Source organism: Bos indicus, chromosome 18, assembly GCF_029378745.1.
Source record: "Bos indicus isolate NIAB-ARS_2022 breed Sahiwal x Tharparkar chromosome 18, NIAB-ARS_B.indTharparkar_mat_pri_1.0, whole genome shotgun sequence".
NCBI lineage: Eukaryota > Metazoa > Chordata > Mammalia > Artiodactyla > Bovidae > Bos > Bos indicus.
The window spans coordinates 6,163,859-6,177,977 of NC_091777.1; the positions used below are offsets into that span (position 1 = coordinate 6,163,859).

The 14,119-nt window shown below is 46.1% G+C and overlaps 1 protein-coding gene across 3 annotated transcripts in view; it reads left to right on the forward strand.

The window, feature by feature from the left end:
- Positions 1-14,119, forward strand: part of WWOX (WW domain containing oxidoreductase) — a 909,485-nt gene that overhangs the window by 280,235 nt on the left and 615,131 nt on the right. Inside the window, exon 9 of one of the 3 annotated variants that reach the window (XM_019979231.2) lies at positions 1-14,119. This exon is cut by the window's right edge and continues 36,429 nt beyond it. The exons of the other annotated variants lie outside the window; for them this stretch is intronic. Within the exon in view, the coding sequence (XP_019834790.2) occupies positions 1-33 (33 nt within the window). The 3' untranslated portion in view covers positions 34-14,119. 3 annotated transcript variants of the gene reach the window in all.

A 14,119-nucleotide genomic window follows, 5' to 3' on the forward strand; every position in this document is an offset into this window, starting at 1 on the left:
GGTACACACGAGAGTCGTCAGGGGAAATTCTAGAATGAAGCTGACATTTACTAAGCCTTGAAGGTCGTGTCGGAGGAGGTGAGCATGTCAACACAAAAAGGAGAGAAGACTGAAGCAATGGTATGGCCAAGACTAGGGTTAGGGACAAAATTAAAACTCAGCAATCAAAAGAAGATTTCAGTGTGATGTTTCCAAAAAATAAAAATTGATGCGAAAAAAAAATCATCTTGCACAAAGTTCCACATTTCAAATCAGGATAGGATCAATGTTATAGCAAAGGCTCGAGTAACAAACCTGGATTTGTGGCGAGCCACGCAGGAGGTGAAGGCAAAAAAAAGTCCACTGCAGGCTACGGATGTGGGATCTCATGATCTCACATTAAAACTGAAATGATGATGGTGGTTAGGTGATGCTGATGACGCTATACAGCTTCTGGTTTGGTCACTAAACGTGGGAGATAAATGGGTAAGACTCCGTGTGGGACATACACATCTGTGGATGGCACTTTGTTGAAGTGCCTGTATATGTGTGCATGTGTGAGCAAAAACTATCTGGTCATTAAGTTTTATTTAGGGCAGACAAAATATTACCCTGTCTAGTCTGCTTTTGGCAGCCCACTCCAGTACGCTTGCCTGAAGAATCCCAGGGATGGGGGAGCCTGGTGGGCTGCCATCTATGGGGTCGCACAGAGTTGGACACGACTGAAGCGACTTAGCAGCAGCAGCAGTCTGCTTTTAAGGTAGTTGTATTACATTCTTGCTTGAGGATATCTAATATGGGAGTTAGTTAATATGGGAGTATATTGTAATATCCAGTATTTTTTATTTCAATCAATGCAGTAATTTTCTGCTGATGTTCAATATTTTTTCACATTTATTAAACATAATCTGAATAATTTTTACAAAAGTAATCACTAGAATTGTGAACCTGCAGTCCTTTGAAACATCTAGCTTAAATCTTTTTGGTAATGACCCTTAATGAATGATGCAAGACAGATTTTAGGAAGAGAATATTTAGAATATCCAGAGTGTCACTTCCCCATAATATGTATAAAAATTAGCATGCCCAGTCATTATTTAAATAGCTGTGGTCTTTTAGTGAGTACCAACATTAACAAACCATGTTAACATGGTTTAAAATGTGTAATGACATTTGCAATGCCATCTGATGATGGAACTATCATATTAGCACCCACCGTGTTGACCGATCATTCTGGCAAAGAGCTGTTTGCATCGTGAATGGGGAAAAGGCTCGTCCACTTGTGGGCTGGAAGCATTTCTGCAAGGACTGTCTGAAATGATAGCCCCTGGAAGGACAGTCTATCTGATGTTGAATTGCCGTATGATGTGTGCCCACCCTGTGATTTTAATTTGCTGTGCACTTTGCAGAGTTGTCATATGTTCAGACCAAATGGTAATGTTCTGACTGTGTGTTCTATTTGTTTTCTTACCGTGGTCCTCATTAAAGGCCTTTCCAGGGCCTTCCTCAGATCTCAGATGATGGCTCTTCCGAAGCAGGATTATCCCGGGGCAGCAAAAGCTCTCCTGAAAACAGGCCATCTCCCCTACGTAGAGTAAAATGATGAAAAGCTTTTCATTTGGTCCAGGTTTGCTGCTTGTTCCCTTGGTCCGTTCAAGGTAAAGACCGATTAGAGAGCAGAGGTTTACCACGCAAGGGTCGCTTTATGACTAACACATTTGTCCTGAGTGCGTGAAGGCGAATTCCACCAAAATGGAAGGAAATACAGAAGCTCCTTTTCTTGACTTTTTAAAGAATTCTTGAATTTTATTTCCCAAATGCTAAGCTTTCCTTTGGGAAATCTTAATGCCCTTTCTTACAAGACTCTCTGACGACATTCGTGGGAAGCACAGAAGGGGATGTATAAGCACAGCGTGAGTTCAGCAGCCTTCGCTGGACTCTGGAATGCCCCTGATTCATGTTTCTAGATGAGGGAACCGAGGCATCCCCCAGAAATGAAGGGTGCCGGGTGGTCGGGTCTACAGCAGACATGATCTGGTCCATCTTGTTCTGCAGACTCCTTTTCAGCTTTTATTTCCTTCTCCCCCATTCCCTGCCAGTCAGTTGTTTAGCTTTGACATAGCATGATTTGACTTAAACATTTACTTATTTTCTTATCTCACATCTAGAGCATATGTGGTCATTTTTAATTGTATTATTGCACAGCATTAGAAAAAATAAATAGAATATAAGTCACCTGACTTTTAGCATTAGTAGTAAGAAAGACGGTCTGATATTAAAAACATACATGTTTTTATTTGAATATGTATTTTTTGTCGTTGCTGTTTAGTCGCTCGGTCATTGCAAAACCCATGGACCATAATTCACCAAGCTCCTCTGTCCATGGGGTTTTCCAGGGAAAAATACTGGAGTGGGTTGCCATTTCCTTCTCCATGGGATCTTCCCAACCCAGAGATCAAACCCGTGTCTTCTGCATTGCAGGTGGATTCTTTACCACTGAGCCTCCTGGGAAGTCCTTTATATATGCATACACACACAAAAATAATATATGCACTCATGTGAGTACCGGTGCATACCAGTAGGTGGCCCTCTGCCTCACCCACGTGTGGTTTGAGTTGGAATCGGCTTATCGAATGTGGAGGGAAAGAGCAATGGAGTAATTATAATACATCCTTACTCGGCCTTGTGTGGATTAAAAAACCTTCATTTCCAACAATTTCCATTCCCCACGTCACCTCAGTATTTAATTTACTTCACTTACATGACTACCTGAAGTTTTCCTAGGTTAGTTGCTCCTATTAATTATAACCTAGAGGGATAGTATTAGTACCCTAAATAGATTATATTATCTAAGTGGAGGCCAGCAGACGTCTTTGGAGGAACTGATCCTCCAGCAGCTTGTGTGGTAGAACGAACTGAGGCGTCCTGAGCCATCTCTAGCAGCCACCCTGTGGTAACCTTAGAGGTTACCCAGGCCGAGCCCATTCGTTTAGAGTGAGAAACTGAACCTGAAATGTTTCAAGTTCTCACCAAAAGAAAGTGTTTTCACTGGGCTTTGAAGTGGTGTCGGTGGCGTGGCCTCTCTGGTATTTTGAGTGAACGCATATTTCTGGCATAATTGGATATTTCAGTGGCCTTGGAGCAGCACTGTGCTACAGGTTCCTTTAGTGGGTTGTCTGGGTCTACTGAGTGAAGTGCACTGTGGTGGTCCAGGATTTTAGCTTTCATCCCAAGGATCATCTCCTCCTCTTCACCCTCCTTCTCTCCCACCATGGAGGTCATATCTGGTATCCTCTATTTTGCTTTGCTTGGCTTTCCTTCGTATGTCTTTGAAATCTACACACATATTTGTGGTGCATTAGTTGTGAGCTCTCAAGACATCAGTAGTTTTATATTGGGCGAAATTTGCTCTCTGTGTTTGCATGTGCCATTATTAAAGGCTGCTGATGTTTGCCCATTCTTCTAGTTTAAATATAGTTCAGTATTTTATAGTGATATCAGGGGCTTGTTTACATTCTCACTCAGCCTGAAGGCCTGCTTGATGTTACGAATGAAACATTGCCAGACTCAATTTAAAAAACCCAAGAAGTTGTATATAATAGAATAATGAATGATTCTCTCCCAAACCCATTGGTCTAGGACAGAGCTTCTCTAAACCGAGTTTGAACCATAGCAGACCCACCTTAGATTAGTGTGCTCTTATTTTGCCCTTTTTTTGGTTAATTAATTACCCCAAATTTTATCCTCATAGGACCTTGGGTGTCGCTTCGATGCCTACAGAGATCTTCATTGTCCAGTTCTAGAAGCCACTTTATTTCTGAAAGTCTTTACCTGCCAGTTTCATCAATTTCTGTCCCTCTAGGACAAAAACACACAACTCCTGGAGCTCTCCTCGGAGGCCACCAAAGCTCTGTGTGGGTATGTGTTGGATGTAGGCTGGTTTAGGCAGGGTTTCCATCATTCCAGACATCTGCCTGCCCTGTACACATGTTTTTATTGACAAACACAGTTGGGAAAATTCAAGAAAGCAGTATTTTTAAAAGTACTTTTAAGGCATAGAGAAATACCTAATTGTTTCTCTTTATGTAAATCCAAAGTAATTTTCTTACAACGAGGGACTAAATATCCATGCTCGCTCCCTCCTGTCTCTGAATTAATCGAGTGTTGTTGCTGCCTGAATTTGCTCCACTGAACTCCAGCAGCTCGCAGGACTCCAGGCTCCCGTGATGTGTGGAGAGTTAAACCCAGGGACCCCCAAGTAGGGAGGTGACCCAGAATTCTCATAACGTCAGGCTACGTGCTCCCCTGGAAGGTAGCCCTGCGGCAGGTGGGTTTCTCCAGTGCCCATAAACCCAGATGCACACAGCAGCCTGGTCCGTGGGTGAAGGGGATTTTGCTGATGGCTTGAAAAATCAGAGTCAGTTTATCATGCTGTTGTTAAGATATTTCAGGATGCACTTTTACACGTGGTGTTAGACTGTCGTGTTTGCAGCGGGAACTAAACCAAGCACCCTGTTTCTCTGAAGGTCACTCTACCCTCTTGGACCTTTCTTCTGTCTCAGCACGGTCGTTTGACTTTTCATGTAAGTTCATTCTTAGGTCTCACATGGGCAGCTGGGGTCGGGGCAGGATGTACTTGCCGCCAAGCGGGCATGGAGATGCTCACAGCACAGGCGAGGCGCCGGCCGGTCACCTGGCACGGCAGAGGCCACCCGTGAGCTCTCGAGGCAGCCTCAGAGCCTTCAGTCTGTCTTTAGGACGCCGACCGAGGATGGGAGCAGCGAGTCCCAGTCTCACTGTGGTGCTTTCTAGGTTCTGAGGAAGCACCAGTGTAAACGCACACTGTTAGGTTGTATCAAGTCTCCTTCTCTCCCTGTGTTTAAACTGACAGTTAATTGCGGATGACACCATCAAATAGACGAAGTCTTGGAATACTGTGATGCCCACAGTGTCCACATGGCTTTGCATTGAAATTGTGTTGAAAATGGCTACCCAATATTAGAATGGCCCTGTCTAGAGCATTCTTACTTGGTATCCTTGGGGTGCTTTCAGAGTTACATGGTGGTGCAGAGAGCAGAGAAGAAGCATTTGCTGAGTGTCAGGCAATGGGCCAGGTATTTCTTACATGTCCTTGCACTGACTTTACTTCCCTAGTAACCTTTTGGGCTGTGAATTATTATGCCCATTTTACAGATGAGAAGAAAGAAGCCTTGAGTGACTGGCCTCAGTCCTGCCGTTGGTAAGTGGCAGAACTGAATATCTGACCCAAACACACATGCCCTGCCCATTGCATCTTTCTGCTTCTGGAAGCACGAACTCGCCTGCATGGCACGGCTTCTGCGGGTTCCCCCTCAGTCCCAGGACTGAGCTTGGTTTTATGGGTTTGTCCTACAGTCAAGCCTGGCACTATCGCCAAGAAGCAGGGCGGCTGCTCTGCCACTTGGGAACGTGTGTGGTGAGGAGTAGGACAAGGGCGCGTTGTAAGGAGTTCAGTCTGTCCTTTGATGCTTGGGACCTGAGGCCTGGGAGGAGTCAAGGAATGGAGACAGGGTTTGTGGGCTGCCTTCTCTGGTCACAGTGGGGGCAGTTTGTGCTTTGTATTTTCCTTCATTGCTGTCAGTTTTACAAGCCATCTTTCATGTAGTCTTTCTAGCCCTTTTCTATCCTTTCCTCTTGGAATGCCAGTGCTTCAGGTGCCCAGATGTCCCTAAACCTACCAGAGACTAGAACAGAGATCAAACTGAACTAGACATTCTGAAGTCACCAGTTCCTTTTGTAGAACATTGGCCTGGATAACAGATTTGCAGTTTGTCAAAGAGAAACCGGACATGGCAAAGGGGAGTCTTGTCTAATGACCTGCTACAACTTGGCTTTTCAAGAACTAAAGAGCACACTTGACCTCTCTTATAATATGACATGCAGTGTGTTCGGAACCAGAATGATGCAGCAAGGCTTGGACTTACAAGGTAGAGCGGTCCCTGAGCCGTTCTGGTGATGGTCGATGCTAAATGGATGCTTCATTTGAGTGGAATTATGAAACTTGCTCTATTATATTAGAAGCATCACTTGTACCTTACTCCAAGCTGGCCGTGTTTTCCTTGCAGAGTAATGTTGAGGAAATCAGGCCCGCAGATCGCTATGGGAATATGCACGTTGCTCATCCCGTTTTCCAAATCCTGGCCCCAGGCGCCACCAGCACCATGGCTGACGTTCTCGTCCTTCCCTCGTGGGCGTCCGGCCCCGCCGTGGCGGTGCGCACACTGTCTGGTATTGTTGTGTTGTCCTCTGTGTGAGTGTGGTGCTACAAGAAATGCTAGAAAGGCGTAGAATTTTGCCTCTGATTAAAGAAACACACAAGCGCATCTGTCACTCTCCACAGAAACTGATCTCAGCCTTCACAAGTAATTCTTATAAATCCAAAAGCCCGTCTGCCAGATCCTACTTTCCCTGGCTGGCCTCCTAACATTCTCCGTGCCCTGCTGCTGTATTCTCATTTATCTAAATGAGGTGCTAATTGGTATGTTTTGAGAAGGTAGAGAGTTCTGGGCAGGAGAAACCCATGCGAGCAAGCCAACTGCATGTGTCCTTGGGACTCAATTTCGTTTTATGAAAGGCGAAATAAAGACAAGCTACACAGAGCTGTTTTGCGAGGATCCCCGTAGGAGTTCGTCCCACCTAGTGACGGCAAGGTGTCCAGGAGCAGCTGTCATTTCAGCACAACGTTGTTTGCAAAATCAGAGCCAGTTCCGGGCTCTGAACCCTTCCAGGTTCTGCCCGAATCCCTTCCAGGTGCCCTGTGTGAAAACACACCACCAGGAGATTGGACATGCCCTGTGAATGATCCCTTACTTATTATCATCGAGCCCTCCCCTTTTTTTTTTCCATCCTGCCTTAAAATTATGGGCTGGAGCAGTTCTCAAGACTATTTATTTTAGGGGAGGAAAATGTTTTCCTTTAACCACAACATTCATGCAATAGCAACTGCTGGCAGTTGCCCCAGCATTTAAGGAAATATTGTTGTAAGGCTTTTATGTTCTGTATTTCAATCAGCCAGAGCCAGCAGTATCCCCATAGAAGGACCCTCAACAGACCATTTTTAGCATTTTGCTACAATTAAACTCCTCTGGTTTTAGCCCTCAGGCAATTTAGTACCTTTTTACATATGCACATTATGAACTTTTGACCAGGGTCTAACAGTCATATATTAGAGTGCCGTTCTTGAAAGCGGGCTTAACAAGTTCCTCTGAGTATTGCACTCGGAGCCAGTTGTGGAAAAGGTAATTGAAGCAACTTGCAGCGAGGCCATTCAGAATCTCAGCGATGATCCTAAATATCTCTCTCTCTCTCTTTCTTGCTCGCTCTTCTTTTTTTTTTTTTCCCCCTCCTGCTTGTTTCTTCTGGAAGCTGGTAGCAAGAGCTTTCAAAGTCTGTGATTGATCTTTTATTCAGTAGCTAACGAGGGCTGTGATTCTATTAGCGTGCTACAAGGCAAGAGAGCGGTGATTTAATGAAGTGTCTGGCGAGCCGGCCATAGATTTATCCCATTGTCGCTAATTTGCAGGGCCGCGGTAAGCATCAAGGAAGCTGCGCTCGCACCGCTATTAAGCAGGTATTTCCTTAGTAAATTGTTGTAAGGTCAGGTACAGTTATCCGAGCCCCGGCGATGCCTCCCGTCTTCCGCGCCTGCAGATGACAGCCTCCGTGCTGAGCGCTCACTGGAGTGGAACCGGGAGATCAGAGGTCCGACTCTGAGTCGCCCTGAGCAGAGGCAGGAGCAGATGAACTGCCAGGCAGGGGTAATAGAGTCATAATTGGTGATTAGAACTGGAAAGGTGCAATAACATCTTAATACAAACTGGCGGACGTTACCGTTACTGTCAGTTGTTGTAAACGCGTCCCGCTGCCTGGACGAGATCCGTTTCCCCTTGATTAGCTCTGAGCATCCCGGCAGCAGCCACACTGAGGGCCTCCAGACGGTGGCTGTGGCCCTGGGTCTCGCCCCATCCCGGCCCTTTCTCTTGGGCACTGGCCCTTGCCCTCCTCGGAAGGCAGCACGGCAGCCTTTGCCCACCGTCCTGGGAGAAGTGGGGTTTCCTAAGTGACTTCTGGTATTCTCTCTTCCCAGGCACAGTGATGTTTATACACACTAACGTGGAGACTCACTGAGCATTTGATAAGGGGAGGTATTTGCCTCGTGTCAAATCCATACCCCACTGCAGTGGAACAGATTTGGTCTTGCCATGCCAGGAGGTAAAGAGGAAAGAAAAGGAATGCTCAGCACTACGGCATTTGCACTTGAGACGGATGTTTCTGAGACTCGTGGGGCGATTTCAGGTGCAGTCTGCCTCTTGAGGTGCTCTTGCAGGTGTGGGTAGGTGCTGTCCATCCATGGAAAAAGGCTCATGAGGACATTCCTTTACAGTGCTTCATGAAATGCCAGGCCGACTGAAAGGACACCCCTTTAAAAACAAGGTGTCTAATTGTGATTTTATACCTGGTTGGAGATTTTTCTATGCTTTCCAGCATAATTATTCTTTAAATCCATAAAAAATAGAAGCCATCCGGCATTGTCCAGACATGCTGAGTTGATGTCGTTATTGATAAGTATTAGGTGACTGGTCGTTCGTTTGGTGTCACGTGGTATTCGACAGGGCAGGATGCGTAGGAGCGAACATTGAGAGGCGATACGAGACAGTGTATGCAGACCAAGTTCGCATCTGGCACGTAATAGGCCTTCAACTCTTTTTTGAGTCTGTGATTGTAGAATCTGATGGGTGAAGTCTTAGCAGGTTCTCACCCTGACCCCTAAACCTTAGCGATTCTGATGCTTAACTCACTCCCAGGGTGTTTTGTGTTAGGTTAGTTATTTTTGGTTAAATGAAGAACTTAAAGGAGTGTTTTATAATAATGGGGCTCCGATTGCAAAGGATCGTCTGCTTGATTAGAAAGATCCAAACTCCCCAGGTTCTCAGTGTGGACCTTTGGGGCCCAGAACAGTTGTGTTCAGGTTGCAGAGGTGCTGGAGCTGCCATTCCATCAGGTCTTCAGTCTGGAGGTCACAACCTAGGTCACACGGTTGTGGCCTGTGGGGTCCACGAGGCGGATCACAGCACAGCCACACCAGTGAAAGCTCTGCCAGGGCTTTGGCTGCCGAATTGTGGAGACATGTCATGAAGAAGGCTCAGGCTAAGGCTCGTTGCTGAGCGCTGTGGCTGCGGGACGCGGAATCAAGGGGGAGGAAAGAAAGAGGGAGAGGAAGAGCAAGGGGGCAGGAGAGCAGAGGACAGTGGGGAGGGAGGCGGGGGCAAGGGGGTGAGCTGGAAAGGCCCGGGGAGGGCTCACTGAGGACGTCACCAGCGGCCCTGCTGGAGTCTGTTGCGAGCTCACGTCCCATTTAACCTTAATGGCAACCCCGGTTCTCTAGGTGATACACTTGTAGTTTGGAGGCCGTGGCAGAGGCAGGGCTTGAGCCCTGGTCTGTCTACACTTGCCCTCTATTTGAGAATACAGAAGTGCCACCTTGTGTCAGGAAGCTTCCGTCCCCTTCTTCCTGGGGTGGCCTCATTTCCCCAAAGGTCTGAGAGCTGCCGGCCGCCCCACTTTCATTTCCGTAGAGGCTCCCATTCAGTCTGCTTGTTGTACAAATGGACAGTGCACACTCTCCGTTTTGATTTAGGGACATGTATATGGACAGTCAATAAGGAGAATCAGGAAAAGGAGAAATAGAACTTTAAAATGCCCGTTTCTTAAGTGGTTGAATGATTGGGGATGGAAATCATACTGATTTAGACCTGTAGATCATTCAGGCCACCATGTCATTTCCCTAAGTGGCCGTGAGGAAAGGTTTGTCAAAGAACTGTCCGTTTTGTCTTTTGACCACAAGCTCAAAGCTCGGGTCTATATCCCTGGGTAATGTGCCTTTCAACAATAACCACAGGGACTCATAGTTTCTTAATTTACCCTGCTTTCCAGGAATGTGTGTTTTCTACTTACATAACCTGTATTGGCAATAAACTCCCTGTATATTTATTTAAAAAATTTATTGAAGTTAGTTTGCAATACTGTGTGAGTTTCAAGTGTACAGCAAAGTAATTCACTTACATAAATGTATATTTCAGATTATTTTCCATTGTAAGTGATTAGATGGATTGAATATTGTTCTCTGTGTAATATAGTAAATCTTTGTTATCTATTTTATGTAATTTGTATCTGCAAATCCCATACTCCCAACTATTTTATCCCTCCTCACTAAAACTCCTCCATAAAAGCTCCTTGTTAAAAAACACCCACTGTCAGCAGGGCTTCCCTATAGTTCAGTTAGTAAAGAATTCGCTTGCAATGCAGGAGACCCTGGTTCGATTCCTGGGTCAGGAATATCTGCCGAAGAAGGGATTGATTACCCACTCCAGTATTCTTGGGCTTCCCTTGTGGCTCCGCTGGGAAAGAATCTGCCCGCAATGTGGGAGACCTGGGTTCGATTCCTGGGTTGGGAAGATCCTATGGAAAAGGGAACGGCTACCCACTCCAATATTCTGGCTTGGAGAATTCCATGGACTACGGTCCATGGGATCGCATAGTTAAACATGACTGAGCAACTTTCAAAAGAAAAAAAAAATCAGCAGGCATCAATGGTATCATCAGTTTGTTTTTTATTTTATATTTCATGATTTTTTTTTTCTTTTTGAAGAACTGATGTTTAGAATGAGAGTTGCATTCAGATAGGCTTAATTTGTTTTTGAAGTAAAAGAGGCTGACACGTCAGATGTAGATGGTCAGTCACATATTATATGATTCCACTTATGTGAAATATACAGAAATGGCAGAGCCATAGAGCCAAACTGTGGTTGCCAGGGGCTGATAGGGACAGGGAATGGGCGATGGCTGCTGATGGGCTTCCCAGGTGGCGCTAGCGGCAAAGAACCCAACTGCCGACGCAGAGATGCACGGCTTCCATCCCTGGGTCGGGGAGATCACCCGGAGGAGGCAGTGGCAACCCGCTCCAGTATTCTCGCTGGGAGAATCCCATGGACAGAGGAGCCTGGTGGGCTGTGGTCCATAGGGTTGCAGAGTGGCTTCGTGCAGGCTCACGGGGCGAGGCTCCTGCTGAGTGATGATGTTTTGACTCTGAGCAGAGGCAGTGGCTGGGCAGCTTTGTGTGTGTGCCAGTTGCCCCTGCCTTGCACACTGTGACAGGTTGATTTTATGAAATGTGAGTCTCTGAGTGAGGAACTAAAGGGGGCACAGAGGAAAGAGATTTTGACACACGGCACAGATTAAGCTGTTTTTTTTTTTTTTTTTCTCCTTCCATCTTTGCTGAACCGTCCTTGGAGCAAGGAGGAGCTGACTGGGCTGAGTGTAACGCCCAGGTGAACAGAGCCCAGGGCGCCAGACCCTGCCGCTCGCAGTGTTACACATGGAGCCTGCCTCATCGCTTCTCGACCACGCTATTGATCAGTCATATGTTTGCCTGTGTTATTAATAATGTATGCCTGGAAAAATCTATGTGCATTATCGTCTTTGATCTTGTCATGAATTTCAAAGCCAAAGATTCCATTTTCTTTCCCCCCCCTTTTTTTTTTAGTTTTCAAAGAGGGAGAATGGCAATAATTTGAAAACTTTTCTCTCCTCTTTCTGGTGGACAGCTTCCTGCTGACCTCTCCGTCAATGTGCTGTGCATGTATGTGGTTGTGTGTGATGTGTATACATATGCAGATGTATACACCCGTGTATACTCGCACTCACACACACACATGATTTAAGAAGAGAATTATAAAGCCAACGTTTGTTTCAGGCTTACTGTGTTCCAGGGCTGAGGACTATTTGAATACAGGACTGAACGTTATCTCCTAATTTAAAACCGAAATTAAAGATTTTAGACTGAGACACCATGAAAGGCTCTCTTTTCATTGTTCTTTTATTGTTTATTGACATCAAAAAGACTTTTTAGTTTAAACTGACTTTAATGTCTTTTGAATGGTCTTTTGTAAAGTGACTTTGAAAACTCAGGGATAATGTCTTCATTAAGTGGAGAAAAATCTTGGGGAAAAATATCACTGTAACTTGGCTTTCATTAGAGTAGAAAGAGATAAAGCTTTGCTTAATTGATGTCTGTTTTCCCTCTGTTCAGAATTATAAGGGAAAAGGGGGCTGGAATTAGTGCTGATAAAAGCTTGAAATAGGCATAGCACTGAAACTTGTTCCTTCCCTTTCTTTGAATTGAGAAGAATATGCTTCATATAACTCTATAAACAGTCTTAGAATAGTCTAGGCCCCTTGTCTTTCTGGTGTAAAATCACTTCAGACCCAGTGGAGTGACACCGGTCATCCTGGCTCTTTCTGCCTGGGCTTCATTTTCTTTTTTGTCTGTTTGTTTCCATCACTGATTTAGAAATTGAGGTGGGCAGGGCGGCGGAGTAGGGATCTACTGGCCTGGTTTTCTATATCCTTAAAAATGTCTGTTCTCTCCCCGCTCCTTCCTAAGCCACAAGTCAGAACTCATGTCTTTCAGAAAGCCTCGCTGATTGTACCAGCTACCTTCCTCTTTTCTCCATATTATTAATGGCAAAGGAAAGAGCTGTACGTCGGAGCACCACCCCTCCAAGGTCAAACCGAGTTTCTGGACGCGTCGTTTTGCTTCCACATGTTGCATGGGATGCAGTTCCTGGAGGAGCCTTCCCACGGCCGGTTCTCGGCTCCTCTCAGGAGGGTTGCTGAGGCATTTCTTCTCTGTGCTCATCGTCACCCTGTGACCTGATGCTTGGATGGCACAGCATGGCAACGTGGAAAAGCACAGGGCTTGGGATCAAACAGGCTTGGGTACAAACCCTGTGTCTGCTGTGCACACCAGCACGTTGACCTAGGGTAGGTCACTGAACCTGTCTGAGTCTCAGTTTTCCTCTCTGTAAAATGGGGACAATAGCTTTTACCTTCAGGAGTTGTGGTGGATTGCCTGAGGTCGCGCGGCGTGCTGCTGTGATCCACGTTTTTATTTCCTCAGCCCGCACAGGCACCCCGTGCTGCGTGTAGGCAGTTGTGCTCTGGCTCTTTCGGTGTAAGCAGCTCACACTTGAAATGACTTCCCTTTTCACCTGTTCTTTCCCAACCAAAGCGTGTCCCAGGGTGCAGCTTCGAATGCCATGATGTCTTCCATCTAATAGTTCTGAATGACTGACCTCTCTTTATCATGGATAGATTGTATTTGAGCACGTGGGCAGTCCTGCTGGCCTTGCACTTTTTCGAGTACTCAGATGCCATGGAGTCACCGGCTTCAGAGGCAGATGTAAATACTGAGCGTTTTCAGTAGCATGGAGTCACTGAGGGTTTGTTACGTAAACCCTCAGGGGTATTTATACCCTCTACTGAGGAGGGTAATCGAGCCTCCAAACCACCCACGGAGATCTCTGCCTGTAAAATATTTAAGGACTGGTAGTATAAAGCTATTTCCCTTCTGCAATTTGTTTCCCATCTAGGAGCAGGTGAACAAGGAAAGTAGGGCTCAGAGTAACTTATAAAATGCCAGACTCTGAAGCGCCAAAATGCATCTCCTCACAATAGCACCTGGAGAAGGGCCGAAGGCAAACGCGGAGTAAACAGAAAAGGGATCCGGGTTCTGAAATTGAGATGGCAGGGCTCCACAATGCCGCGTGGTGATGGTGTTATAAATCACCCATTCAGTACTAAGCCAGACGTCCCTGGCAGCATACCACGGGGTGTGCAGAAGGCCTTCTTGATAACGAGGGCCCAGTTAAGGGATGTGAAAAACCGAACCTTAAAAGCATAGCACACTGCCAGGACAGCTCTAAGACCTCACACACAGTGGGGAAGAGTTTGTGGATCTAGCTCACACGCGACATCCAGGCCGGACCTCGGGACTGGTGCTTTCTCCCCATCCTGGCTTGCAGAAGTGTCGTCAGGCACACTCTTCCTGAGAAGATAACCTCCAAGAGGAGTGAGCCCCAGAAGCCAGGGGGAGGTGATGCTGGGCGACCCCATGAGATGCTCCAGAACAAACCAATGTGTGTACCCTGGGACTAGAGCCCAAAAAGGTGGATGAAGTTCTCCAAGATTCTCAGATACATCTGTTTGAGATTGTTGTATTGTAAAGATAACAGCAGCTGCTGTAAAACGTAAGCCCATGTGG